At 42.4% G+C, this 27,647-nt stretch overlaps 1 protein-coding gene across 5 annotated transcripts in view; it reads left to right on the top strand.

Annotated features, from left to right (window-relative positions):
* IPCEF1 (interaction protein for cytohesin exchange factors 1) overlaps positions 1-14,568 on the top strand; it is a 206,888-nt gene extending 192,320 nt beyond the window's left edge. For 4 of the 5 annotated variants that reach the window (XM_010357563.2, XM_030928347.1, XM_030928345.1 and 1 more), the window contains 2 exons: positions 4,387-4,580; positions 12,571-13,848. In XM_010357563.2, the coding sequence (XP_010355865.1) occupies positions 4,387-4,580; positions 12,571-12,783 (407 nt within the window). In that variant the 3' untranslated portion in view covers positions 12,784-13,848. Of the gene's footprint in view, positions 1-4,386; positions 4,581-12,570 lie in introns of all 5 variants that reach the window. The other variant, XM_030928346.1, reaches the window with a different exon arrangement.
* The last annotated feature ends 13,079 nt before the right edge of the window (positions 14,569-27,647 follow it).

Below are 27,647 nucleotides of genomic sequence, written 5' to 3'. Positions count from 1 at the left end.
TTTTAGTGGCTCAATTGGTAAGTTGTTTTCTATCACAGTCTTTAGTAGCACAATGTAGCTACTTGGTGAACACAGAGAAATGTGAAGAAACCATTCTATTTATCTTTGTCATACTCTTGTTCGGTTTGCTTGTTGATGTTTGTTTTTTTGTTTTGTTTTGTTTTGGTTTTTTTCGAGACAGAGTTTCACTCTGTCACCCAAGTCTGGAGTGCAGTGGTGCGATCTCGGCTCACTGCAACCTCACCTCTGGGGTTCAAGCAAGTCTCCTGCCTCAGCCTCCGGAGTAGCTGGGATTACAGGCATCTACCACCATGCCCAGCTAATTTTTTCTTTTTAAGTAGAGACAGGGTTTCGCCATGTTGGCCAGGCTGGTCTCGAACTCCTGACCTCAAGTGATCCACCCACCTCGGCCTCCCAAAGTGATAGGATTACAGGCATGAGCCACTGTGCCCAGCCAACATATATTCCTTAATTCAAAAATACTGTGGTATTGAAAGCTATGTGTTTTTGCTTTCATCTAAGTAGAATTCTACCTTGTTAGCTGTATTTTTTTTTTTTAAAGGACATGTAAAATAACTATGTGTCTTAAAACTGAAAACTCCAAGTCCTCAATCCTAATGCCCCCTTTTAGGAGTCAGATTTCTTTCCACTTAACTTCCTTAAGACTTTCCAGTGTCTCCAGCTTGACCCCAGAACTGTGGCCATGCTTAGTATTTCTGCTATGTAGCATCAGCTCTCATGACAATCTCATAAATGACTACTTTTTTATAGCTTTATCGAGATATATTTCACATATCATAACATTCACACATGAAAGTGTACAGTTCATTGGTTTTTAGTATATTTGGAGTTGTGCAACTGTCATCACAATCTAATTTTGGGACATTTCAGCCTCACGAAAAGAAATTCCTACACATTAACTGCCATTCCCCATTCCTGCTTGTCCCCTCCCAGACCCCAGGCAATTATTATTCTAGTTTCTGTCTCTGTGGGTTCGTCTAATCTGGACATTTCATATAAATGGAATCACACAAAATGTGGTTGTTTGTGACTGGCTTCTTTTACTTAGCAAAATGTTTTCAAGGTTCACCCATGTTGAAGTATTCTGGACAATTGAGTACTTTATTTATCTTAATTATTGAATACTATTCTGTCACGTGCAGATGCCACATTTTGTTTTTCCTTTCATCAGCTGATGAACATTTAGACTCTTCCCACGTTTAGTCTGTTATGAATAATACTGTTGTGAACAGTGTACAATTTTTGTGTGAATATATGTTTTCAATTCTCTTGGGTATTTATGTTGGAGTGGAATTGCTGGGGCACATGCTAAACTCCATGTTTAGCACTTTGAGAAATGGGCAAACTATTTTCTAAAGTGGTAACTCAATTAGCTGAGCATGGTGGCATGCACCTGTAGTCCCAGCTACTTGGGAGGCTGAGGCAGGAGAATCTAGTGAGTCCAAGGGTTCTAGCCTGCAATGAGCTATGCTTATGCCACTGCTCTCCAGCCCAGGTGACACACCAAGACCCTGTCTTTAAAAACTGAACAATAAAATAAAATAAAATCAAATAAAAGTAGCAGCTCTGTTTTACATTTCCACTAGCAATGTATGAGGATTCCAATTTACCCACATCCTCACCGACACTTACTGTTTGTCTTTTTAATTGTAGCCACCCTGGGGTTGAAGGGACATCTCATGGTGGTTTTGGTTTGCATTTCCCTCATGACTGATGATATTGAGCATCTTTTCATGTGCTTATTGACAAAAGCCCATTTTTGATGTCTGCACATGGCCTGAGCCAAAAATCTTATTGTCTTCAGATGTAGTTTTGAGTATTTTCTTCCCTTTTTTGAGATGGTTTGGTAGAGAAAAAAGAGACTGTGCTGACGAACACTTTAACTCAGCTATGAAGTGAGTGCATCATCTTTGCTTTCTGTTTTATGAAAGAGTATTGGTCACTTTCTGGGATGGATGGGGGGCAACTAATTCTTGCGTAAAGATTTCTAATCATAGAGGAGTAAACTCTAAGGTATGTGAAGTTTGCTTGGTTTTGATGTTCCTAGGTTACCATTATATGCTTTTCTCTACCCAGTGGAGAGGCTGTTTTTCCATTTCCTCTAATGCCATACTTTCTATAGAGTCCTCTTTCAAGCTGGTTCTTTGGACAGGAAGTGAAACATATAAACATTAAGGAATATGTGGTGGAGAAAGAAATCTCATTGTATTTCTTTCCCAAGCTTATTTTCAGGGAATAAAGGAATAACAGACTAACATTCTTAGTGAGAAATTAAAGCAACATCAAAAGATGAAGACTTTCTTTGAGTAACCTCTGTATCATTTGAGGCCCATCTAGGTGCATATGACTGAAAAACAAACCTGGGGTAGCTTAACATGGGTAACATATTAGCTCCCGTAGGCTGAGAGGGCTCCAACGGTATCATCCAATCTGTGTCTCAGAATTTTGGCTCCAGTGTCATTATTCTTGGGATGCTTCCTGGAAGCTTCCAGCTCACACTATCACAACATTCAGCTTAAGAAAAAAGAGAGATTACTTATCTGATACTCCAGAGTCTTGGAACTGAGTCTCCTTGGCCCCAAATGGCCTGACCAGAGACACATGTTTATCTCTGAATCAGTGACTGTGGCCAGAATGGTGGAACTGTCATTGGCCTCATCCAGTCCACATGGTCCCCAGTAGTTCCTATGGTGGAGTGGCTTCACTGCAGTCATGTGGGCCGAGGCTGGCAAAGTGTGGTTAAGAAGGGAGACGGAGTCTGTGTGGCAAAATGAGGAATGATCACTTTCTACTCAAAACCACAGACCACAGACAGGTTTCTTCTCTCCAAGGGTAGTTCTGGGAAGGAAATTAAGCAATCATCTAGGGCAGTAGTTCTCAAACTTTAGCATGGGTATCATTTGCTAGGGCTTATCTGTCCCACACTCTGTATTTTAGAAGCAGATATTTTTCTACTTGCATTGGGTTTAAACATGGAGATGAATTTTGCCTCAGGATGAATCACTGCCCCACTGAGTTTCACCAGTACCTGGTTTAGATTATATATATATATATATATTTTTTTTTTTTTTCCACTTTTTAAATTTTTATTTATTTATTTTTTTGGTGACAGAGTCTCACTCTGTAGCCCAAGCTGGAGTGCAGTGGTGTGATCTCGGCTCACTGCAACCTCCGCCTCCTGGGCTCAAGTGATTCTCATGTCTCAGTATCCCAAGTAGCTGGGATGACAGGCACGCACCACCACGCCCAGCTATTCTTTTGTATTTTAGTAGACACGGGTTTTACTGTGTTGCCAAGGGTGGTCTCAAACTCCTGAGTTCAGGTTATCTGCCTGCCTCGGCCTCCCAAAGTGTTGGGCTTATAGGCGTGAGCCACCGCTCCCGGCCTGGATGATATCTTGGTGAGCTTTTAGTCTTAGAGTTGATGGTGGAATGGGTTAAGACTTTTGGAGTTGTTGGGATGAGGTGAATGTATTGCATATGAGAAACACATGAATTTAGGAGGCTAGAGGGTGGACTCTGTATGGGTTGAATTGTGTCCCTCTAAAATTCATATGTTGGGCTGGGCGTGGTGGCTCACACCTGCAATCCCAGAACTTTGGGAGGCTGAGGTAGGTGGATCACCTGAGGTCAGGAGTTCAAGACCAGCCTGGGCAACATGGTGAAAACCCATCTCTACTAAAAATATAAAAATGAACTGGGCATGGTGGTGGGTGCCTGTAATCCCAGCTACTTGGGAGGCTGAGACAGGAGAATCACTTGAACTTGGGAGGCGGAGGTTTCAGTGAGCCAAGATTGTGCCATTGCACTTTAGCTTGGGCAACAATAATAAAACACAATCTCAAAATAATAATAATAATAAAATAAATAAATAAATAAAATTCATATGTTGAAGTCTTAACCCCTAATACCTCAGAATGTGACCTTATTGGAAAACGGGGTTGTTGGAGATTTAACTAGTTAAGATGAGGGCAATAGGGCAGGTTTCTAATCCAACATGACTGATACCCTCATAAATAGGGGAAGTTTGGACACAGAGACATGCATGCAGGGAACACCTCACGTGAATATTGGAGTTATGCTGCCACAAACCAAGGAGCCACTTGAAGCCAGGAGAGAGGCTTGGAAAAACTCCTTCCCTGGTGCCTTCACAGGGAACATGGCTCTGCAATAATAAAGTATCACCAACTGGGTGACTTAGACAGCAAACATTTATTGTCTTTCAGTTCTAGAGAGAAGTCTGAGATGAGGGGTGCCAGCAGGGCCATGCCTTAGGACCACAGTATTGAATGTTCTCTCTTTGATTTTTTTTTTACTGGGTTAATTGTTATTGCTTTCTTTCTTTCTTTTTTTTTTTTTCAAATAGAAGAGATAAAAGTGTCTGAAGATGACGAAATGGAGAAGCTGTACAAATCGTTAGAGCAAGCTAGTCTATCTCCTCTTGGGGACCGACGGCCTTCGACTAAAAAGGAGTTGAGAAAATCCTTTGTTAAGCGGTGTAAAAATCCATCTATAAATGAGAAACTCCACAAAATCCGAACATTGAATAGCACATTAAAGGTAACAAAATTTCAAATTGTGGATGAACTCTATGAATGTGGGGGCAAGGAATGGCTGGTTCTGCAGAGATTCTTGCTAATCACACCGTGTTTGTGTGGGTGCAGGGAAGGGCTGTAAAAGTAAATATAATCTTTATAGGGTAAGATGACCTTGACATTCTTAAAGCACTAGGACATTCACGTGGTAGCGCCCAAGGCAGTTTTTCACAATAGGCCTTGATTTTTGCATTCACTCTGATATAAAATTTCAAATTTTAAGCTCCTAGACAACAAGGACCATGCATAATTTTTTTTGTAACCCTTATACCTAGCACAGTACCTGGTTCAATAAATGTTGATGAGAGACAGAGATCATCAACTGGTGAGATTAAACAATGGTATAAATAAGATCTCGAGTTTTCATCTGATTCATGCAAGGTGTCATTCTTCAGGACTACATCCAGAAGAAAATGTTTTGACTTCAGCTGCATCTAAGATGTAGTGATTGTCAGCTGTGGGCATTGCAGCCAAGGAGCACCGTGAGAGCCCGACAGTGGGAAGTACACACTCGGTGGTAATAGACCAGCAGATGTTTTCACAATGGGAATGAGGGACAGTGCACAGGAAGTACTGAAGCTATTTTCAGGGCCTCCCTGAGCTGAAATGGTTCTTCCTAACAAAAGTGTCCTGCTTTCACATTTAGATTATAGCAGGAACACGTGGAGGCCAGGATACTTTGTCGAACAGTCCTGATTTAGCAGACGATTTATCTGAAAAGCTTTGATAAAATCTGTAAGTGAATTTTGTTTTGTCTGTGGCCTTTGGCATGAAGAACTTGAGTCATTTTCCAGGAAGAAATGTCAGCAATCGAAAGGACAAGCCTACAGAGGCCGGCTGAGTGGCTCTTAGTCAGGCGTCCCCGTTAGTCAGGAGAGCATCTGAACACCCTAAAAGGCTGCAAAAATGAGGCTGGAATGGAAAAAGAAAAGCGAATTTTCATTATACAAAGAGAATACAAATGCAGAGAAATTCACTCTTATTTAATATTAAAATTTTTATTGATAATAAAAGATATCACTGGCCGCCATTTCACAGTATGTACAAAGCTGATGAATATGTTTGATTATTCAATGTAATAGGTCATCGTGTATTGAGATTTTACTGTCTTCTTCGTCCGTGATAGCTGATAGGAATGAGTAAAGTTGTCATTGAGCAAGTGTTTTCTGACTCTTACTATGTACCAGCCACTCTTCTAGGTGACTGGGACCACTGAATGGACTCTACTGGGTGTAGAAACAAATACATGACTGAAATGAAGTGCAAAAATACTACAGTTGAGATGTGCTCAGGGTGCTTTGGTGGCCTGAGGGGGAAAGTGACTTACTGGGGGCATTAGGAACACTGTCACGAAGTCCATGAGTCAGGAAGAAATGAATAGCAAGAGAAGGACATTCAAGGAAGTGGAATGTCTATTAACGGATAATAAGCTGTCGTCCATGTTGGGAGAAGTAGGAAGTAGAGGCCAAGGAGAGCATGTGCAGTTTGAGTCATTAGTAGAAGGAAAAAGGCTGTGGCCTCAGGCCTTCCACAGAGCAGCAGACTCAGGATTTTAGATCTTTACAGGCACCATGCCCTCACCTGGCCACTGCGGGGCCAACTTTGTGAAAAGAATTAGTGTTACCATTCACTATGGGTCTCTGTGACCTTATGCTTTCCATGCAGTATGACCATGTCGTTGGTGAATTCAGCAGCTTTTGCTTTTCTGTCAGGGTATCAGTTATCCAGTGCTAGGTAACAAATTTGCCCAAAGCTTAGCAACTTCCAACAATCAGCATTTATTATTTCAAAGTGTCTGTGGCCAGGAATCTGGGTGTGGCTTGGTGAAATGAATCTGCCTCCAGGTCTCTCACAAGGCTGTGATCAGGGTGTCAGGTGGGGCTGCATTCATTCCTCCATGGAGAGGGATCAGTTTCTAAACCCTTGCATGTAGTCATTGGCAGGATTCAGCTCCTTTCAGGTTGTTGGACTGAGGGTCTTAGTTGCTCTCTGGCTGTTGGTCAGAGGCTACCCTCAGTTCCTTGCCACATGGGCTTCTCCATAGGGCAGGTCACAACTTGGAAACTGGCTTCTTTCAGAGCAAGCAACACAGTGAGAGTGAGTGAGTGAGATGGGTTATAACCTAGTGGCAGTAATGACATCACATTACTTTTGCAGTATTCTATTCAGTAGAAGCAAGTCATTAGGTCATCTCGTCTTCAGGGAGGAGATTACACAAGGTTTTGAATACCAGGAAGCAGAGAAGATTAGGGGCCCGCTCAGGGCTGCCTGCCCCACCCAGCTGGGGAACTGCTCTCTCTGGACATTTGTGGGAAGCAGCTCTTTCCATAGATCCCTTAGGCTTCCCCAAAGTGTAGTGCTGGGGGCTGATAAAATGCAACAGGACCCACGTCATGCAGTCCTATTAACCTCAGGAGGTAAGAGGATATGCTGATGTGGAAATTGGTCTTGCTGAAGAAGCCAAACAAAAGCAAAGCACGTCAACCTATTCAAAGGAGAGAGAGAACTTGGTACATGTGTGCATGTTCATATTGGAAGGGTATAATAATTATTTCTAATTGTTTTTAAAATTCAAAGCAGTCAAGAGAGTGGTTGCCTTTGAGGAAGAGGAGAGGATGGGACTGAGAGGGGATGTGAATGGAGCTTCTGAGTGCTGGCTGCGGGTCCTTCTGTGACCTCGGTAGTAGTTGTATAGAAGTGTTTATTTTGTGATAATTCTGTAAGCACACTTCTTCTATTTGTGCACTTCTCTCTGAGTATTATATATTGCACAGAGAATATATCATACACAGAGGAAATGTTTATTTTTTAAAAGCTTCAAAGTAGGAGCGTGGACAAGCAAAGACAACAGAGTTTCATGCAGAAACAAGGAAACTGTTTTAACAATAATGTTTATATTTGCCATAGGCGCATTCCGTAAATAAGAAAAATCCCTGCACTGGGATAGTGCTGGAATGAATGCACTTCAGGGAAATTCTTCTAGGAAGTTGAGCAAACTTCCAAGTTGACCTTGAGCAAAAGTTGATCGTATTATGCTGCACACTAAATACAGATATTTAGGAATTTCTAACAGCTCACCGTTCACTGACTTTTGGCTAAGCCTGTTTTCATTTGAAAATAAATTATTAATGGAATGATTAAGGGGTCCAACTGAAACTGTCTCTGAGTTACTCTGGCCTATGTCACAAGAGCGGTGAACCTCCTCTTCCCATAGCTGCTCTGGTAGAGCACATTTCCAATGCTTAGGTCTTAAGTCAAGCTACGCACTGACTATTTGGAGTAAAAACTGAAAGTATAGCATTCTCTCTTTCATGATATTTTTAGAATCCCTGCCAAACCTTGCTTGTCTGCCAGAAAGCAGAGCGGATGTTGTGAAAGCAGTTCAAAGCCCTCCAAAAGCCTCCTGCACCATCCAGGAGAAGCTGGGCTGCTGGACGAGGCCCAGCCCCAGGGTGCCTGGTGTAGGAAGGAGCTTGGAAGGTTCTGTTGTTTCATTAATTTCCTTCTTCTGTATTATTATCTACATTTTTTTTCTTTCATCCAGAAAAGAATGAACACAGAGCCAAATGGTAAAAAATTTGAACTGCTTAGAGCCAAAAGCCACATGAGAAGTGTCATCTTAATGCCCAAAATTAAAGAGACCCTTTTCGAAAAATTTTATTAGATATAAAAGAAGGGTTAATTCATGTTTGCTTTTCCAAGTCAATTTCCCTGATTTTTATTAATCTTTGAAGATCTTTAGTTTTTAATATAAAAAATTAGGATCCTCCTCTGAAGCAGATGTCTAAATTTCTTTAGAACAAAATAAAACTCTTTAAATAACTTTACATTAATAGCACTATGGTGATATCAGAGGAAGAAAGCCTTTTTTTTTTTTTTTGGAAAAGTTGTTTTGGAAGCATAGATATTGAAAACTCAGAGAGAAGAAATATGCTCTTTTGGCCCTGTCTAACTTTCTATAAATAATCTCTCTGCTTTCCTACTGCACCATTTTTTCTCCATTTTGGAAGGAAGGCTTTGTATCTTTATCCATCTATATGTCTATCTTCTGTCTGTCTCTATCTATCTATCTATCTATCTATCTATCTATCTATCTATCTATCTGCTGGCCTATCTATCAGTATCTATCTATCCATCCAGCTATTGATCTATGAATCTATCTATGTCTACTTTATTTGTTTAATGGAAAGGATTTCCTCAGACTCCAAATAGGATTCAGAATGCAAAAGAAAATAAAAAGCAAGTGGGTAATTCATATATTCATTTATTTCTTATTTTATATATTCATTTTTCCAACAAGTATTCAACGGATGTCTACATGTGTCAGTCATTCTTTCAGGCACTTGGGGCTATATAGCAGTGTGCATGTGAGACAAAAAGGCCTGCCTTCAGGAAGCTTATGTTTTAGTAGGAGAATAAACAAACATAATTGACTATTAAGTTTTATAATATAATAAGTGATGATAAATTTGATAAAGAACAGAAAAGAGAGGGTATATAAAATATTGAGGAATTGATATTTAAATAGGAAAGACATGAAAGGCCTCCTTGAAAGACATAATTTGTATAAAATCTGAAAAAGGAAAGGGAATGAGGCTTGAGGTTTTCTGAGGCCAAAAATGCAAACACCTTGGGGCGGGAGTGTGCCTAGGGCATTTAAGGAAGAGCAGGGAGGTCAGGGTAGCTGTAATGTAGTGGGGATGGAGCATGGGGAGAGCAGCAGTGTGCCAGGGACACGGGGATTCGAGCCACTGAGGACCTCATTGCCATTGCAAACACCAGCTTCTACTTGGAGTAAGACAGTGGCCCTCTGGAAGGTTCTGAACAGAGGGATGGCATGCTTTGTGTCATGTTTGAAGGTAGAATCATCAGGCTTTGCTGGTGGATTGGATGTGATAGAAGGAGTCAAGAATGACTCCAGTGTTTGCCCTGAGCAACTGGAAAGACGGAGTTACCATTAAGTGCTTTGTGGAAGACTACATTAGGAACAGGGTTTGATGTGTATTGGAAGTTAGTGGGTTGGGTGGGGATGAAGAGAATAAGAGGAACTTAGCTTTAGATATGATATTTTTGAGATGCTTTTAGGGGTTGATGTGGAACTGCTAAAGAGGAAGTTTAGATAAATGATGGTGGAGTCCAGGGGAGAAGTAAGGAGAGATATAAATTTGGGACCCTCAGCACATAGGAGAGTGGGAGAGAGTACATGTGATTACCAAGAGCATGAACATAGAGCAGAGAAGAGCATACAAGCTGGTGCTCTAGAACACTCCAGTGAGAAGAGGTGGCATGACGAGGAGGAACTAGAAACCAAGGTGAGAGTAAGTAGCAATTGTGGGATAAGAAAAATCAGGAGAATGTGTCACAGGAGCACAATGACGAAAGTGTTCAAGAAGGAAGAGTAGTCAATAGGTTTAGGTGCTGCTGATAAATAAGTTGAAGATGGATCACTGGTGTAACATTGATTTAATGGATTATGGATTTAACAACATGGAGGTCACTGATGGTCTTCACAAGAGCAGTTTTGGTGAACGGTGGGGGCCAAAGCCTGGTGCGACTGAATCTATGAAGAATGGGCTATTGGAGACAGGGAGAAAGTGGAGCATTAGCTGGACAGGGACTTGGGGGCAGAGAGGAATTTTAAGATGGAAGAAATAACAGTGAACATGTATACCAGTGAAACTGCTGGAAGGGATCTGGGAAATTGGTGAGTCACAGGAGAGAAGAGAATTGCTGGGATGAATTTCTCAAGTAGGAGAGTGGGGGCCATTGTACCCAGGTGGAGGGACTGGGCTTTGCTAGGAGCACAGATGCTCCGTCTTTGTGAACAGGGCGGAAGGCGGCATAGATTTGCATCCATGTAGTTCATGGGCAATAGGAACTTGGGAGAAGTGCTCTTCTGATGGCTTCCGTTTCCTCAGAAAAGAGACAGCAAGGCCATCAGCTGTGAGTGAGGATGAGAGAGGCGGCTTGAGATGAGAAGAGGTTTTGAAATAGTTATTTGGGAGACTGCCAGAAAAGGGATGTGAAAGTGTGATGACCGGAGAGTAGTGAAAATCCACTTGCTGGCAGTGGTTGTGAATTTTAGCTTCACACATGCTTTTCTGGGGATAGTCAAAAAGGGTGGTTCAATCACATGCATTAATTGAATGTCTACATGGCACTTGGCATTGTGTTAGGTGCAGGGAATACAGGGATGAAGGAAATGTTTCTTGTCATCTTCTTTAAGCTTTAGAAGAGGGGCCATGACTTATTCGTAAATACCTAAATGTACATTGGTAAGTTCTCAGAGGGCTTCATTGGAAGGCATGAGAACACAAAAACTTAAAAGCTTATCGGTCCAATTTTGGGCGTGCGGGGGAGGTTTCCTTTATAATGTGATGCCTCAAGTGAGTAAGATTTACGGGTTATGAAAAATTGGGTGGGCCGGGTGCAGTGGCTCACGCCTGTAATCCCAGCACTTTGGGAGGTTGAGGCGGGTGTATCACTTGAGGTCAGGATTTTGAGACCAGCCTGGCCAACATGGCAAAACGCTGTCTCTACTAAAAATAGAAAAATTAGCCAGGTGTGGTGGCGCATGCCTGTAATCCCAGCTACTCAGGAGGCTGAGGCAGGAGAATCGCTTGAACCTGGGAGGCAGAGGTTGCAGTGAGCTGAGATCAGGCCACTGCTCTCCAGCCTGGGCAACAGAGTGAGACTATCTCAAAAAAAAAAAAAAACAAAAAAACAAAACAAAAAACAAAAAAAACAAAAAACAAAAAACAAAAAAAAAAAAAAAAAGAAAAGAAAAGAATTGGGTAAAGAAAAATTGGAAAGTGTTCTTTGTAAAAGAAACTCTAAATATTAGAGTTTATCAGGTGAAGAAAGGCAAGGAAGATTCTCCATGTGGCACAAGGACACGGAGGTGTGAGCTAGTGTTGTGTGGGTGAGAAAATGCATGCCAGTACATTAGACTGGAAAGTCAGAAGGAAGCAGAGTATCAACAAATGGTGCCAGTGCAGGTGAGGAGCCTTGGTGTAAGGGGATCCATGAGGGGGACTCGGCATCTTGATGCATCCCTGCTCTGCTAAAAGGAGGTGGAGTTGATGTGGGCAATGGAGGCAGTGGTCTTGCTCAGGAGGCTGTGTCAGCAGATCAAGTGTGATACACTGAACTGGATATCCATTCTTAGGACTATGGTCAGGGATAGAGAAAACAGGCATAGATTTGAGATACAATTGTCAGGGCTGAATATTTGTTTTTAATATGGAGGATGAACATCTTATTTTTACTCCATTCCTTGTCTGTAGAAAACTCTAAGCTGAGCTAGACATTTCAGAAATATGTGTCATTGGTTACAGAGGAGGCAGAGTGGAATAGCACCAATAGGTTGTTTATTAATATTATTGGAATACATACTGTTTTGATGGAAGGTTAATAGCCTCTTCTTTGACTAGAAAGATAACCTGTGTATTTAGTCTGTGTATATTAATTAAATTAATGGGATTTATTAAAATAAAGATAATTTAATAAAATCTTAAAAGATATATTTTATGTTGCCTTATGTCCTAGGTAAAGTGTTACGTTCCAGTTTTACTTAGTGAAAATGAATAGTCAATGAAATGCTAACACCTTCAGTGATACGTTTTAGGAGGCATGAGTCCCACACCAAGGTAGAATTGTTACTGCGGTGTGGAATAATGGATTAATCAGGGAAAGGCACCATAGAAGACCTTTGCTAAATGTCTAGCTCTTCCACCAACTCTTGGGTAGGATACTTCACTTCTTTGTGGCTAGCATATGCAAACAAATGTCATATTTGTTAGGCTTGATGCAGGAATTAGAATATGAACGTGCAAAAATGCTTTGGTAATTTTATGTGAATGTATATGGTACTTGTAAAAGAGTTGGTAAAGATGGTTTATGTAAATTAAGACACTCTCAACATCCCCCCTTCCCCTTTTTTTCTACTTGCACAGTGTAAAGAACATGATCTGGCCATGATTAACCAGTTGCTGGATGACCCGAAGCTGACAGCCAGGAAATACAGAGAGTGGAAAGTCATGAACACCCTGCTGATCCAGGACATCTATCAGCAGCAGCGGGCTTCGCCTTCTCCTGATGACACTGATGACACCCCCCAGGAACTCAAGAAATCACCTTCTTCTCCCTGTGCTGAAAATTCCATTTGAGGCACAAAGTCAGGGTTTTATCCTCTTATATTTTATCATAAGCAACTCTTCAAGATATTGCAAAAGCTTACATTTTTCCTTAAAAGGAAAACTGAATCCCAGTCCTTCAAGCATCAGCTTCCCATCTAAAGATGCATCTTACATGAAGATAATCACCAAATACACCAGGGCTCCTCATTCCAGTCGTAACGCGTCCATTGAGACTGGAATGATTGAGTTCAGTTGAAAGGCGTTTTTTGTGTTCCTACTGGGAGCTCATGGTGATGCAGGGCTCTAGGAGGGATGTGAGAAATGTCTCTTCTGTTCCTTGCTCTCCAGAGAATGCTATGGGCAAAAATCAAATTTTACCAGGAATAATTGTCCATGGAAACATTCTGTTTTTCAAAAGAAGAATGTACATATGCCACTTGGCTGGGAAGCTGTGTGGTCCAAATAACTTTTTGAGTGGAGGAATGTTTTCTATAGCAGTGACTACAAGGACAAACGTGGTGTTGCAGAGCAAAAATTCCTTGCCTTTGGTATAGAATGGTGGTGCCTTTTCCACATGTTGAGAAATACTTAATAGACAGTGGCGTGTGGGAGAGCTGAAGGAGGAGGCATGTTCCATTTTCCACTCACTCAAAGGACAGCTTAGTGTTTTCACACTTTGTGCAGGTTAGGGGATCTGATTAATGTTTCCTTTCCTTACAACAGCTAGAGAAAACATCTCATCACAATTGGAGACCTCTACTCCCTTCGAACTTTCCTACTCAACGGTAGGAGATAGTAATATGTCCAGCAAAGAATGTCTACTGCTCTTGTCCTTGGCTGTGATCCCTATACATAGTGTGAATTTATATCCAGATTTCCCAGGATCAATATTGACAAGATGACTTTGGCATCTGAATTGTTTTAATATCTTTGCTCAAAAACAAAAAACAAAAAACAAAAAACAAAACAAAAACCCACGGAAACAGCAAAAGAGTTAAACATGATGGTTTTATTTTTGTATGTTTATATGTCACTTGTGTGCTATGTGAATAGCTATCTATGTTTGTTATTTAAATATATTTATAGAAGTTCAAATTACTAGTGTTTTAAAAGATGATATACTATTATATATTGTGCTTAGTATATATTTGATGAGTCTAGACTTTTTGCTTGAGAAAAATAGAAATACTATTGATTCACTGGTGTTACGATGTTGCACTATAATGTCTGAGGAATGCTCAGGAAATCTTGTGGGAAAAAAATGGGGCATGCATTCATAATTTTTCTTTTTCTTCCCCACCCCAAACCCCATGAGCTCTTACATTTAGATTTCTATCTCCTGTCAGTCACTCTTTTAACCAGAAAAGGATTTTCATCTTAGATTATCCTTTCTATTAAATAAACTTTAAGCTTTGTGCCATTTATGCCTGCAAACCTTAGATCAAAGGCAACACAACTAATGTCGTCTTTTCATTAAAGACTAATAGAAATTTGGAAATCATTGTGGTAAAGAGAACTCATAGAGAAACAATATGAAAGTCTTCCCTTACTAATCACCATGAATATTTCTCATCATAGGAATAACCACAACCCACCAAGTACTCATGTTGGCCCTGCCTACCCCTGACAAATTGTTGACATAACCTATTTTGTTTTATAGCTTCAAAGTGTGGCTTGACATTCAAATGGAAGAAACCACTCGAATTATATCTGCAAACAAAATGGAAATAGTTGTTGAGTATTTCCCCAAGCTTTACTAAGAAGCCTTAATACTCTGTAAACAAACAAACAAACAAACAAAAAACAACCTTAGCATTAAGAAATAAAAATAGGCCGGGGGCGGTGGCTCACGCCTGTAATCCCAGCACTTTGGGAGGCCAAGACGGGCAGATCACAAGGTCAGGAGATCGAGACCATCCTGGCTAACACGGTGAAACCCCGTCTCTACTAAAAAATACAAAAATCTAGCCGGGTGAGGTGGCGGGCACCTGTAGTCCCAGCTACTCGGGAGGCTGAGGCAGGAGAATGGTGTGAACCCGGGAGGCGGAGCTCGCAGTGAGCTGAGATCCGGCCACTGCACTCCAGCCCGGGCGACAGAGCGAGACTCCGTCTCAAAAAAAAAAAAATAAATAAAAAAGAAAGAAATAAAAATAAAAAACAAGAAGCAAGTTATACTACTAGAAGCTTCTCTAAGATAAGAGGCCAGGCCAATCAGTTTGGCCCAGCAAACATGTGGGTACTTCTCCACCTAGGGAAGCTAGTGAAGATGAGTTTGACCTGTGGTGACCTGACGGAGGGAACATTCAGATCCTCAGATTGCACCCTGATGCCCTGGTTTGGGAGAGCAGTGCTTTAACCTTTTGGCCCTGGAAACTACTGATTCTTTCTGTGATTAGCAGATCCTAGAAGGGAAATTATTTAGGATTGGCAATGTAAAGAGTATTGAAGGGACGGCAAATAACAGTAGCAGAAATAACAGTGTGACACAAAGTACCTTTCCATCTATTTTTCTTTGGTTTGCAACACCAACCTGTAGACTTCCAGTTTTTCTTAAATTGAAGAGCTCCAGACACTTTTGAGCAGGGTTTGTGAATACCTTCGAATGCTTTCCTTTGGCTTCTCTTGAAGACATATTTCCCCAGCCTTTCAATGTAAACTCCTTTAGTACCATTCAAACTTAAAGGCAAAAAAGATCCCTGGGATTACTTAGCCAAGGCTTAAAGTTATTTTTCAAAGCTACGTCAAGAACGTTAGCCTAGAAGTTTTCGCTTTGCTAGTTAAAGCTGACTGCAGAGCTTCCCAAAGTGAAAGTAAAACTGAACTTCACAATTTTGCACCTAGCTTTCTGGAGCTCCATTGCCTGCTCATTCGTGTTTTTCCCCCTGTAAATTCTTTTGCTTTTGACCAGGTTGTACTACAAAGTAGGGCTGCTTCTGTGAGTTCTCAGCCTAGGTTGTGGACACTGAGACGTGGGTGGGGAGATAGGAGTGAAAGGGAGAGTGGGTGACACTTTCCATGACACTCAATGTAGGAAGACAGGCTTCTCTCGGCCTCATGCCACTTTTCTGGTCCAAAGAATATTGGGAAAACTGGATTACTTTCAGCATATTTCTTGAGACCAGGTCATCTCTGAAATGCATTTGGGGTAGTTTCATGGGGTCCAAGGGCCAACTCCTATACCCAGTTCTACAGTGTCTGTGAACTGTGGAATGAGAGAGAAAACCGTGGCTGCTCAGGAAGGAAGTGGAGAATCTCTCAGCACATGTAGATCCAAATCTGTGGCACTTGCTAAAGATTAGGATTTGGAGAGGACTCCTCTTTGGGGTTGTGAAGAGGACCTTTTCCCTCTATTGTTAGCGTGTAGATCCAGAACGGAGCCTGATGGGATGCCCTCACTGGTTAATATATTGCAAATAGACATGCTGGGCCCTGCATTGGAAGGGCCTCTGTTGCTTTAAAGAATTCTTAGCTTTGCCACAAGAGCTCAAATCTTAGAGTAGGATCAAAGGCCTAGAAAGACTCCTAAAGTATAGGATTACAGAGACTCCAGGAAGCATAAGAAAGAGATTGTGTCTGGAGTCAGATTTCAATGTGAAACCCATGCCTTATATTTACACGGCACTTTGTAGTTTGCAAATGGGTGTGTTTTCAGCCCCCTCCCGCTGCCCCACGCTCTTTGTGAGATGATTGTGGATTATTACAGGGAAGTGCCTGGCCCAGAGCCCCAAGTGGTAAAGCGGGAACTTGAGTCTCAGGACTCCCAGTGGCTCTCTGCCCTTTCCCTTCTCTCCGCCCCCCACCTTGCTTCACCTGTTACCTTGTTAAGTTGCTGTTGGCAGACAGCCCACTAGGAAACCAAGAAGTTTGACTTGGAGTGTGTGTTTCATTGCACTGGGTTCAGCATAGGGCCGGCCCTGGTGGCTGTTAGGCTACATTCTCCATTTGAAACCTAAGGGGCCCTCTCTGTGCTTGAGCACAGTCTCCTCCTAATGGCCCTGCCTCAACTTGCTGGTGGGCTGTCTGTGGATTGAGTTTTCACTTAATCATGCTGTGTTTCCTTTCCTTTCTTTCTGTACGTTAGACTACTTGGGAAGTGCTGTGAGATCCTTGGATGAAAAACATGTATTTAAAGAAATGGAGAGTGTTTATTTTGTTTGCTTTTTGAGGCATGTGCTGTCAGATGTCTGAGACCCAAGTTAGTGATTAGAGGTTGGTCCTTTGACCTTCTTCTCTTAATTGCTTTTCATGTAATCATGATAATTTACTCAGGTAGCACTCCAGTCACAAACAATGTCACAGAAACAGATTCAAAGAAAAAATGTTTTTAAGTCTTGAAAAGAAGTGCTATTCAAATTTAAGCCATGTTTAAATTCGTAGGTACATTATCTCTTAGTAAGAAAGACTTTTTTTTTTTAGACGGAGTCTCACTCTATTGCCCAGGCTGGAGTGCAGTGGCGCAATCTCAGCTCACTGCAACCTCTGCCTCCCGGGTTCAAGTGATTCTCCTGTCTCAGCCTCCCGAGTAGCTGGGACTATGCCCAGCTAATTTTTATATTTTTAGTAGAGACCGGGGTTTACCATGTTGCCCTGGCTGGTTTCAAACTCCTGACTTCAGGTGATCCGCCTGCCTCTACCTCCCAAAGTGCTGGGATTACAGGCGTGAGCCACCACCCTCGGCCGAAAGACAGTATTTTGATAGAGCCACATACGTGATTTAATGAGTAATGTTAAGTACAGAAAAGCTGCCGTATCCACATAAAGTTTTAGGGGGCATTTCTTCTTCAGTCTAACAAGAATATGATATCCGATTGTGGTTTTCCAATTTATTTCTCTTCCAGTTTTTTTTTGTATACCTCACAGGAGAAATCGAGTACTAGAACTGGGAGATGACTGCCCTGCCCAGGGTTTTGGAATACATAATTGAAAATAAAAGCCCCTGAAACTAAATGTTTGTAGCCTGTATGAAATGGACTGTGGAAGGGGGATAATTTCTCTCCTCACAGAAAGCCACTCATCTCCTTGAATGAGACATTGAGCAGACATACGTTTCTCTGTGTCGTGGAGCAGGGAAACATTCCCTTGCCTTTTCAGCACATCTCAGTTCTTTCCCACATGACCCCAGAACCACTTAGAAAATATTGAAATGGATTCTTCATTGAAAGACGCTTTATATTTCTTTTGCTGTAAGGATACTTAACTGCTCTGTATTTGATTTTTTTTTTTTTTTTTTAACCTTTAGCTCAAAAGGGAAGTGTGCCCCATGGAAAGAGCAAATGCCGTAAAATAAAAACCAGGAGTTTTAATCGCCATATATTTTAATGTGCTTGCATGATGGAAATGTGACTTTTAGCACTGCATGGTGTTTGGGAGCAAGATATTAATGTGGAAATCTTAGCTTAAGTTTTTCTGTGCTCTCATCCTGTGTCAGCTACCTCTCTAAACTGAAAAAAGAGGCATGGCTCATTTCTCACCTACTTTATGTTTTTGAGGTTGACTTGTAAGATAAAAATAAAAATAAGAAAAACATATATATCTAGTAAAATGACATGAAAAAAAGTTGAAATATACTACTGGTGTTCATTTTCTGTCCTGCAGTGTTGCTTTCTCAAAGAAATAAACATGTGGCTGGGAAGTGTTTAATGGCTGCGTTTTGATCGTCTACAAAGGCTACAGTGCCCTCTGGTGGCAGTCATCAAAATCACTTCTAGACTCTAGACTTATTTTTATTTTTAAATAACAGATCTAATTATATTGGAAATCTATTTAAAAAATAACCGATGTGATCTTTTCCAGTGGTTCTCAAGTTATAGGTTTATTAATACAATGATATGTAGATTTTTCAAAAATTGCCATTGGACCACTACATTTGACTTGCATATTATATTGCTTATTATTATTTCTAGGGACCCACACTTTGTTCAAAAAATTTTAAAAATTTGCATATTATAAAAGTTACAAACTGTGATACACAAGCTCCTTAAAACATATGAGATATTTATTTGAAAATGAACAAAGAAAATAATGAAATAGCCTAATAAATTGCCTTTCTTTTGGATCCACTGATTAGAGGGAATCAGCCTGCATTTGAACTCATTCATGCTCTTGACTACTGTCTACACACACAGTTTTCATTTTGTTCCTCATTCTCTCCCAGTTCTCACCTCACAAGCCAAGCTCACCTTCTGTTTCTTTGTCCTGCCACCACCAAATATTTCTAGGCTCCTACATGGAAGCAGTAAAAATTATTTTAGACCAAAGGGATTAGTAAAAGGCATAGGTTCCATGTGTTTCCTGATTTCTGGAACAATCTCATATTATTTCCTATTGCTGCTATAATAAATTACCACAAATAGAGCAGCTTCAACAAATCTGTGACCTCACAGTTTGAGGAAGGTTGCACTCCTTGTGGAGGTTCTGGGGGAGAATTCATTTCTTTGCCCACTCCCTGGGCTACAGGTGCCCTACTTTGCTTGTCTCTGAGCTTCTTCCTCCAGCTTCAGTGTCAGCAACTTGCACCTCGTGCCTTCCTTCTCTCCTTGCCTCCTCCTGGGGCTTCTTTTTCCTTTTCCTTTTTTTTTTTTTTTTTTTTTTTTGACAGTTTCACTCTGTCACCCAGGCTGGAGTGCAGTGGCGTGATCTTGGATCACTGCAACCTCCGCCTCCCGGGTTCAGGTGATTGTCCTGCCTCAGCCTCCTGAGTAGTAGCTGGGATTACAGGGACCTAACACCACGCCTGGCTAATTTTTTGTGTTTTTAGTGGAGATGGGACTTCGTCATGTTGGGCAGGCTGGTCTTGAACTCCTGACCTCAGGGGATCTGCCTGCCTCGACCTCCCAAAGTGCTGGGATTACAGGCATGAGCCACTGGTCCTGGCCGGGGCTGACTCTTTTAAGGACCCTTGTGATTACAGTGGGCTCACCTGGATAATCCAGGTGAATCTATTTTAAGCTCGGTCAGTTTGCAGCTTAAATTCCCCTTTGTTATGTCTACACAGGTTCCAGTGACACTGGCCTGGACGCTGTCCTGCTTACCTCACATCTCCATTTCAGATATCCTGTTGAGTCCTGGTGGACCAGCAACACCTCCCAGAAATCCCAGGAATTCCACGTTTTAGCTACAAGCATGAAAGTCGTTTTTCACACCATGTAACTTGAATTTGACTTCAAGATATGTTCACCATAGGAAAGATAATTCATCTTTATGAGGGGAAAAGCAAGAAATTTCTGGCTTTTAAGAAATCAAGTGCTGGGAGCCGTGGCTCATGTTTGCAATCCCAGCACTTTGGGAGGCTGAGGCAGGAGGATTGCTTGAAGCCAAGAGTTTGAGACCAGACTGGTAGACATAATGAGACCCTGTCTCTTAAAAAAAAAAAAAAAAAAAAAAAAAGCTGGGTGTGGTGGAATTTGCCTGTAGTCCCAGGTCCCAGCTGCTTGAGAGGCTAAGGCAGGAGTATCCCTTGAGGCCAGGATTTCAGGGCTACAGTGAGCTATAATCATGCTACTGCAATGCAGCCTGGGTGACAGAGCAAGACCTGGTCTCAAAAAATAAAATAAAATAAATAAAAACAAAAATAAAAATTATGTGTGCACAGGTGCAATGGGGACAGTATTTTAATTAGCAAATCAGATTTTTACAATACCTGCATTTAAAGACAAAGCATTACAAAATCACTTTTGAGAATCAAGTATCACCAAGCAAAAGATAATTTAGATCTTAACATCTTAGGTTTATGATCTGCTTGGTACCATGTCAGACTGATGGATTCGACCTAATCTGTAGCTCTTCCCCCACGACAGTGTGAGGGGGCTTTTCTGAGTGGGTGTTGATGTTGAAATGCATGGATAATACAGAATTTCATTGGTCCTGACCTGTGTAACCACAACCTGAACATTATACCTTTCCCTCCTTCCTTCCTTCCTTCCTTCCTTCCTTCCTTCCTTCCTTCCTTCCTTCCTTCCTTCCTTCCTTCCTTCCTTCCTTCCTTCCTTCCTTCCTTCTTCCCTTCCCTTCCTTTCCCTTCCCTTCCTTTCCCTTTCTTTCTTTTCTTTCTTTCCTTTCTTTCCTCTCTTTCTTCTTTCTTTCTTTCTTTTTCTTTTCTTTCTTTTTCTTTCTCTTTCTTTCTTTCTTTCTTTCTTTCTTTCTTTCTTTCTTTCTTTCTTTCTTCTTTCTTTCTTTCTTTCTTTCTTTCTTTTTCTTCTTTATTTCTTCCTTCCTTTCTTTCTCTCTCTCTTTCTTTTCTTTTCTTTTTTTCCACAGTCTCACTCTATCGGCTGGAGTGCAGTGGCGTGATCTTGGCTCACTGCAACCTCTGCCTCCCAGGGTCAAGCAATTCTTGTGCTTCAGCTTTGTGAGTAGCTGGGATTACAGGCCTACATCACCATACCCAGCTAACTTTTCTGTATTTTTAGTAGAGACAGGGTTTCATCATGTTGCCCAGGCTGGTCTTAAACTTCTGGCCTCAAGCGATCCACCCACCTCAGCCTCCCGAAGGGCTGAGACTTATAGGTGCGAGCCACCACGCCCAGCCCTCTGTTTGTCATTTCTCTTCAAACAAATGAACCAACCTGGATTTATAGCTAATTCCTTGATGCCAGTCTGCTTGTTTTTCCAGTCGCGTATTCTAGGAAGGCATAAACACAACATCAACCCTGAAGTCTCTTCTGAACCTATCTTGGCATTTCTAGGAGGTAGGAGGTAAGGGGAAGGAACAAAATTCCCAGGCAAACAGGGTGCCTGGAGATTTAGCACGTTATTGTCCCCATGCCAAATGTTCTTGCTGTGGATGCTGTTGATGCCCTGCCCAGATCCCTTTACCTGGCCAGAGCTTTCATTCTCCAGTGGCTATGAGTTTTTGCAGCTTATAGCATGTTCCTTTTTCAGAAAATTTCCCTCAGCTACATGAAAACCACTCAGGTTAGGAGGTTATGCTCCCCATCCCCAACCATGGCAGCCACAACCAATGACTGACAGATGTGGTGTAAAAGGCCCTGCCCCTCTCTTGCCCTTGTCTCATAATGGAAGCAATTCTACGGTAGGATGCGTGCTCCAGAGTTTCCCCCAGGGACCAGACTGAATCTGGTCCACAACTGAGGTCACAGCCTTGCTTAGCTTCTCCCACCCCCTTGTCCTGTCTTGCTTCCTTCAATCCCTTCTGAAAGCATTCTTTCAATAAATCACAGTCCTAAGACTCCATTTCTCAGGCTTTGCTTCCAGCCTAAGGCAGTTAGTACTGGAAAGGACCCAGGATACAGACTGTAAGGATGGAATAAGAGAGATGGGTGCTACTTGGTTGCAAAGCCAGCTGCATGCCAATTAGGACAACACCTCCTGTGGTCTGTGGTTGCTGAGACTTCTACCTGTGGTGACCAGAGACAAGACACAGGGGGAAGAGGGTGGACCAGCCGGGGCCGTGTCTCTGGCATTTGACAGGTATGGGGGAAAACAGTTGCTGAGTGCCATTGATGCATCGACGAGAGGAACAGGCTTGAATAACAGGCTCAGGTTTATTCACAATTTAAAGCAAAGCATTGGAGAGTGGCTCTTTGGGCAACATTCAGAGAGATGCTAACGATGAATACTAATCTTCTGTAGTCCGAAGGCAGAAAGAGCTGAAAATCAGGTCCAAGAGTGACAGAATTTCAAAGAAGATTAAACCCTTGGCCTCGGCCAGTCTTTAATGTCAAAGTCAGGATCTTGACAGAGAAGGAAGAAGGCCCTGAGACTTGGAATGGGGATGCACAGGTAAAGAAGCTTGAGAAATGTGAATCCCCAGGTTCACCTGAAATGTCTGAGCCTGCAACAGAAGTGGACTCCTCCTTATTGGGACATAGGGCTCCAAGCCCCCAGGCTTGAAAACTACCCAGAGGGTTCCCATGAGGCAGGGACCTTATAAGACAATGCCTGGCCTTGCTAGGCTGTCTCCCAATTTCCCCACCTTGGCTGCCTATTTGTCAGTAGGACCAAACAGTATTAGCCAATGGGGGAAGGGCTAGTCCGACTAAAGGAGGAAGGCACTTATACATCAAGTAACTGCAGAACCTTCTGACTCACTGGCAGGAACCATGACACAACGCCTGGGAGTAGATCCTGAAGGTTGGATCAAGGGAAGCAAGAACAAAATATCAAGCAAGACAAGGGAGAGGTTATTAATATAGGCTTAATACACCATCAGTGTTGTCTGCCACAAGAATTCATGCTGGGCAAAAGTCCTGGGAGACTAATATGCTGCTGAAATGACTCTCCTTGAAAGCCTGGAAAATGGTGTCCCAAATTTAATGAAGATGAGATGCCAGAACTGCCAGGCAGATTGTGGAGGAAGGGATGCAAGTGCCCAGAGAAGTAGGGGAAAAACTAAAAAAAAAATTGAATTATTAAACCAGGAAACCCACTAGCAGATAATGTGCCTTGGTGGGACATTATTTGCCAAAGCAATTGGGATGCACCGGTGAGGGGGCTATTAGCATCATTAAAAAGCTTATGGTGGCTGTCCTGTGGAGGTGGGAGCTGTCAGGAGATGCTGTGAGGGAAAATAACTATCTAGAAGCAATGGGGATGACAGAATTCTGGAATAGTAGGGGCCAGATGGTAGCACTTTATAGTCATAAGCAAGCAAGATATTCAGAACTACTGTAGTAGGCACAAGGCTGCAATGGCAACCTGGGGCCTTGACCATATGGGACCAACCATATGGATCTTGGAAGATCTTGGGAGATTGCTAATAGAACAATAGATTGTGGCATTTCTAAAGACAAGACATATAGGAACTTTCTCTCTCTCTCTCTCTACACACACACACACACACACACACACACACACACACACACACACACACACACACAATCCAGAGTGGATATGCAGAAGCCTGAAGCCAGCTGCCTCAAAAGAAAGTCACAATCCCTTGTTCAGTTTTGAGACCTAACCCTCAAGAGGAGGCTGTTTGTTTCTCATGAGGAAGATGATTTTAACAACACCATGTGATATGGGTAGGCTTTGAGTCCCCACCCAGATCTCATGTTGAATTATAGTTCCCATAATCCCACATGTCATGAGAGGGATGGGGGAAGGTAATTGAATCATGGGGACAGTTACTCCCATGTTGTTCTTATGATAGTGAGTGAGTTCTCATAAGATCTGATGGTTTTATAAGAGACTTTCCTGCTCTCCTTTGCTCTGCACTTCTCTCTTCTGCTGCCATGAAGAAAGATGTGTTTGCTTCCCCTTCTGCCATGATTGTAAGTTTCCTGAGGCCTCCCCAGCCATGTGGAACTGTGAGTCAATCAAATCTCTTTTCTTTATAATTTACCCAGTCTCGGCTATGTCTTCACAGTAGTGTGGAAATGAACTAATACACCCTGAGATAAGATACAGGCGATTCCCCTAGTCCTTCCCAAAGGAACCTATAACCATTTACTTGGGCAACTGTACAGTGGGGAAGGGGAATACATAAATCTTTCAAGAGAAGTTGTATACAGGGCCCACATTGTTTCTAATTCCCAGGAACTACTAAAAAAATAACATGGCCTCTGTGTTAAGGTAGGGGTATACAGAGGTCAAGTAATAAATGACCTTTGTTCTCAATGGTTTCTAAATGTATAATTGGAATAGCCAGACCTAGCAGTTGGAAGAATTCTCGTGTTGGTTCTTTGACCAATAATAACAGTCACAGGCCAAATATAGAGAGGCCAAATAGAAGTTTTTGAAGCTACCTCTCTCAGGAAAGATAGTAAATAATAATCCATATTACATCTAAGGGAATTGGCAGAGATTAATGCCACTCTTAATGACTTTAAGAATACAAGCATAATGGTCCCCACTTATACCTATTCAGTTCACCAATTTGATCTCTGAAAAACCCAGATGGATGTGGCAAATTACAGTAGGTTCCTGCAAACTCAACCAAGTTATAGCTTCACTTGCAGTTAGTGTGCTAGATGTGGGATTTTCCTAGAGCAGATTACAGACTCAAGTGCATAGACTTTGGCTAGGTGAGTGCATTCATTTTTTTTTTTTTTTTTTTTTTGAGGCGGAGTCTCGCTCTGTCGCCCGGACTGGAGTGCAGTGGCCGGATCTCAGCTCACTGCAAGCTCCGCCTCCTGGGTTTACGCCTTTCTCCTGCCTCAGCCTCCCTAGTAGCTGGGACTACAGGCGCCCGCCACCTCGCCCGGCTAGTTTTTGTATTTTTAGTAGAGACGGGGTTTCACCGTGTTAGCCAGGATGGTCTCGATCTCCTGACCTTGTGATCCGCCCATCTCGGCCTCCCAAAGTGCTGGGATTACAGGCTTGAGCCACCGCGCCCGGCCGAGTGCATTCTTTTAAATAACCATCATAAAGGAGGATCAGAGACATTTCACATTTATATGGAAGGGGTGACAATATGCATTTATGATCTTACCTCAGGGTTATATTAATTCTCCTGCTATGTGTCACAATATAGTCAAAAGGTACCTAAGCCATTTGGACATTCCACAGACCATTACACTGGTTCACTCTATTGATGTTATCATGTAATAAACACTAAGAGTTTGATGAGTAAGAAGTGGCATGTACTCTGAAGACGATGGTTAGACACGATAACTCCAGAGCGAGTGAGAAACTCTACAAAGATTCAGTGGCCTGCCAGATACGTGTAGTAGTTAGGGGTCCAATGGGCTAAGGCAAGCCGGGGCATCTCATCCAAAGTAAAGAACAATTTATTGCACCTTGCACTTCTACCAGTAAGAAAGAAACACTATACTTGGTGGGGCTGTTCAAGTTTTCTAGGCAACATAGTCTATACTTATGAAGATTGTTCTGACTTCATTGATTGGGTGATGTGGGAAGCTTCTTGTTTTGGGTGGAACAAAAATGGGCTGTACAGTGGGAACAGGTTGTGGTATAAGTAGTCCTATTTTGGGGGCCATATGGCTTAGCAGATCCCATGGTAGTAGAGGTAGATATAGTACAGAAAAAACGTGGAGTCCCTGGCAATCTCCAATAGGGAGTCATAGGACAGATCCCTAGGGTTCTGGAGCAAGTCCATGCCATCTGCAACAGAGAAAGGGCCACCACTAGAAAATATATCCTGACATGCCATGTAGCCCTGGTAGGCACTAACCATGGTAGAGTGTCTAACCAGGGGCTATCAGCTAACATTGCAGCTAGGACTAACCGTCAAGTGCTGGGTACTGTTAGACTAGGTTAGCCTGGAAGCACTTCATTATAAAATGGAAGTGGTACATCCAGGATTGGGCTCAAGCAGCTGCAGAGGGCACAAGAAATTCACATAAACTGGTGACCCAGACACCTATATTAGTTACCACTATTACATGGTCACCTCTCATATTGCAACACATTTGACCTTGTGGGAAAGTTCTCGTCGTCAAACAGAGGAAAAAATGCCTGAACTTAGTTCACTAATGGGTCAGCTTGATATGTGAGTTCAAGCCAAAAATGGGCTACGACTGTCCTACAGCCTCTCTTATGGGTGGTGAATGGAAAGTGTTCCATGGGGCAGAGCTTCATGTAACACATCTTGCCATCCATGTCGTGTGGAGAGAGAAGTGGTCTAAGGAACATAGTGGACAAGAAGGTCTCGGGGAGAGGCTTGTGGAGGTACCTGTGGGAGTGGGCATAATGTTGATGATCTGATCTTTATGTTGAATGAAAATACCTACCAGAGAGCATCCCTTTCAGAAGAAGCACACAGCCAGGATGAGTCAGTCAGCAATGTCTGCTAGTTTCTCTGTTGACATGTGCATGAGCTCATGAACAGAGAAGACATGGTGGTAGAGATGGAGGGGCACCATGGCCCCCAGATGTGCACAGACTCACCAAGGCTGCAAGCTACTGCTGCTCCTGGATGACTTGCCTGCTAATAATAAAAGTCAATGCAGAGCCCCAATAAGGTATCATGTTTTGGGGACATCAACCAGACACTTGTTGGCAAGTTGATTAGCTTGGACCCCTTCAATTTGGGAAAAGGCAGTGTTTCAACCTGACTACGAAAGACTAGGATTTCACCCGGATTGGCCTTTCCTTGATACAGTGCCTCGGTCAACACTAATATTCCAGGGCTCACAGAATGTTTGATCTATGCTTGGAATCCCACTGTATGGCCAAGGAAGTGAGGCAGTGGGCACATAATCATGGGATCATGTGGTTCTATCACATGCTGTTCCATTCAGAAGCCGCTGGCCTGAAAGAGCCTTGAAAAAGTCTCTTGAAGGTGCAGGTGAGGCACCTGCCAGTGGAAGACACCTTGTAAGAATGGAGCATCAGCCTTCAGAATATAGTATACTTTACAAAAACTGGCCATTATATGGTACTCTGACCCCAGTTGGCTGAATTATATAGGTCAAGGAACCGAGGGTTGAAAATAGGACTGGACTAGCTCTTCATAGCTATAAGTGATCAACCTAGGATTTGTGTTTCCCATCCCTACAACTTTAGGCTCTCTGGATCTAGAGGTCCTGCTCCCGCCAGAGGATGCTGTAAGAATTCCAGTAAACCTATGCCTGCCACTTAGTTCCTTTGGGTTCCTGATGCTAGGAGATCAGTGGCACTAAAAGGATTTACCAGCTGGCAGGGATGATTGATAATCATGAGGAGGTAGGATTTGCTGTTTCTTAAGAGAAGAGGGAAGAGTATGGTTGGCACTCACACGATCTATTATGGTATCTCTTGGTATGCCTATGCCCACACTCAGTTATAACTTGCCCAGTGAAGCAACTGGCCTGATAAGTGTATGGTGAACAGGCGCTCAAACAGCTCAGGGATGAGGGCCTGGGACACCAAACAGCAGAAATGCAAGTGAAGGAAAATCTAGAATGTGTTGTGTAGGAGGGAGATAATGTATCACTGAAGGCTTTAGGACCAATTGTACCACATAGCTGTTGTTCATCACCCTAACTTGTCTT

The sequence above is a fragment of the Rhinopithecus roxellana genome, chromosome 4 (assembly GCF_007565055.1).
Source record: "Rhinopithecus roxellana isolate Shanxi Qingling chromosome 4, ASM756505v1, whole genome shotgun sequence".
NCBI classification, from domain to species: Eukaryota; Metazoa; Chordata; class Mammalia; order Primates; family Cercopithecidae; genus Rhinopithecus; species Rhinopithecus roxellana.
Note: the sequence above shows the minus strand (reverse complement) of the source record. Positions and strands in the feature narration are given on the sequence as shown.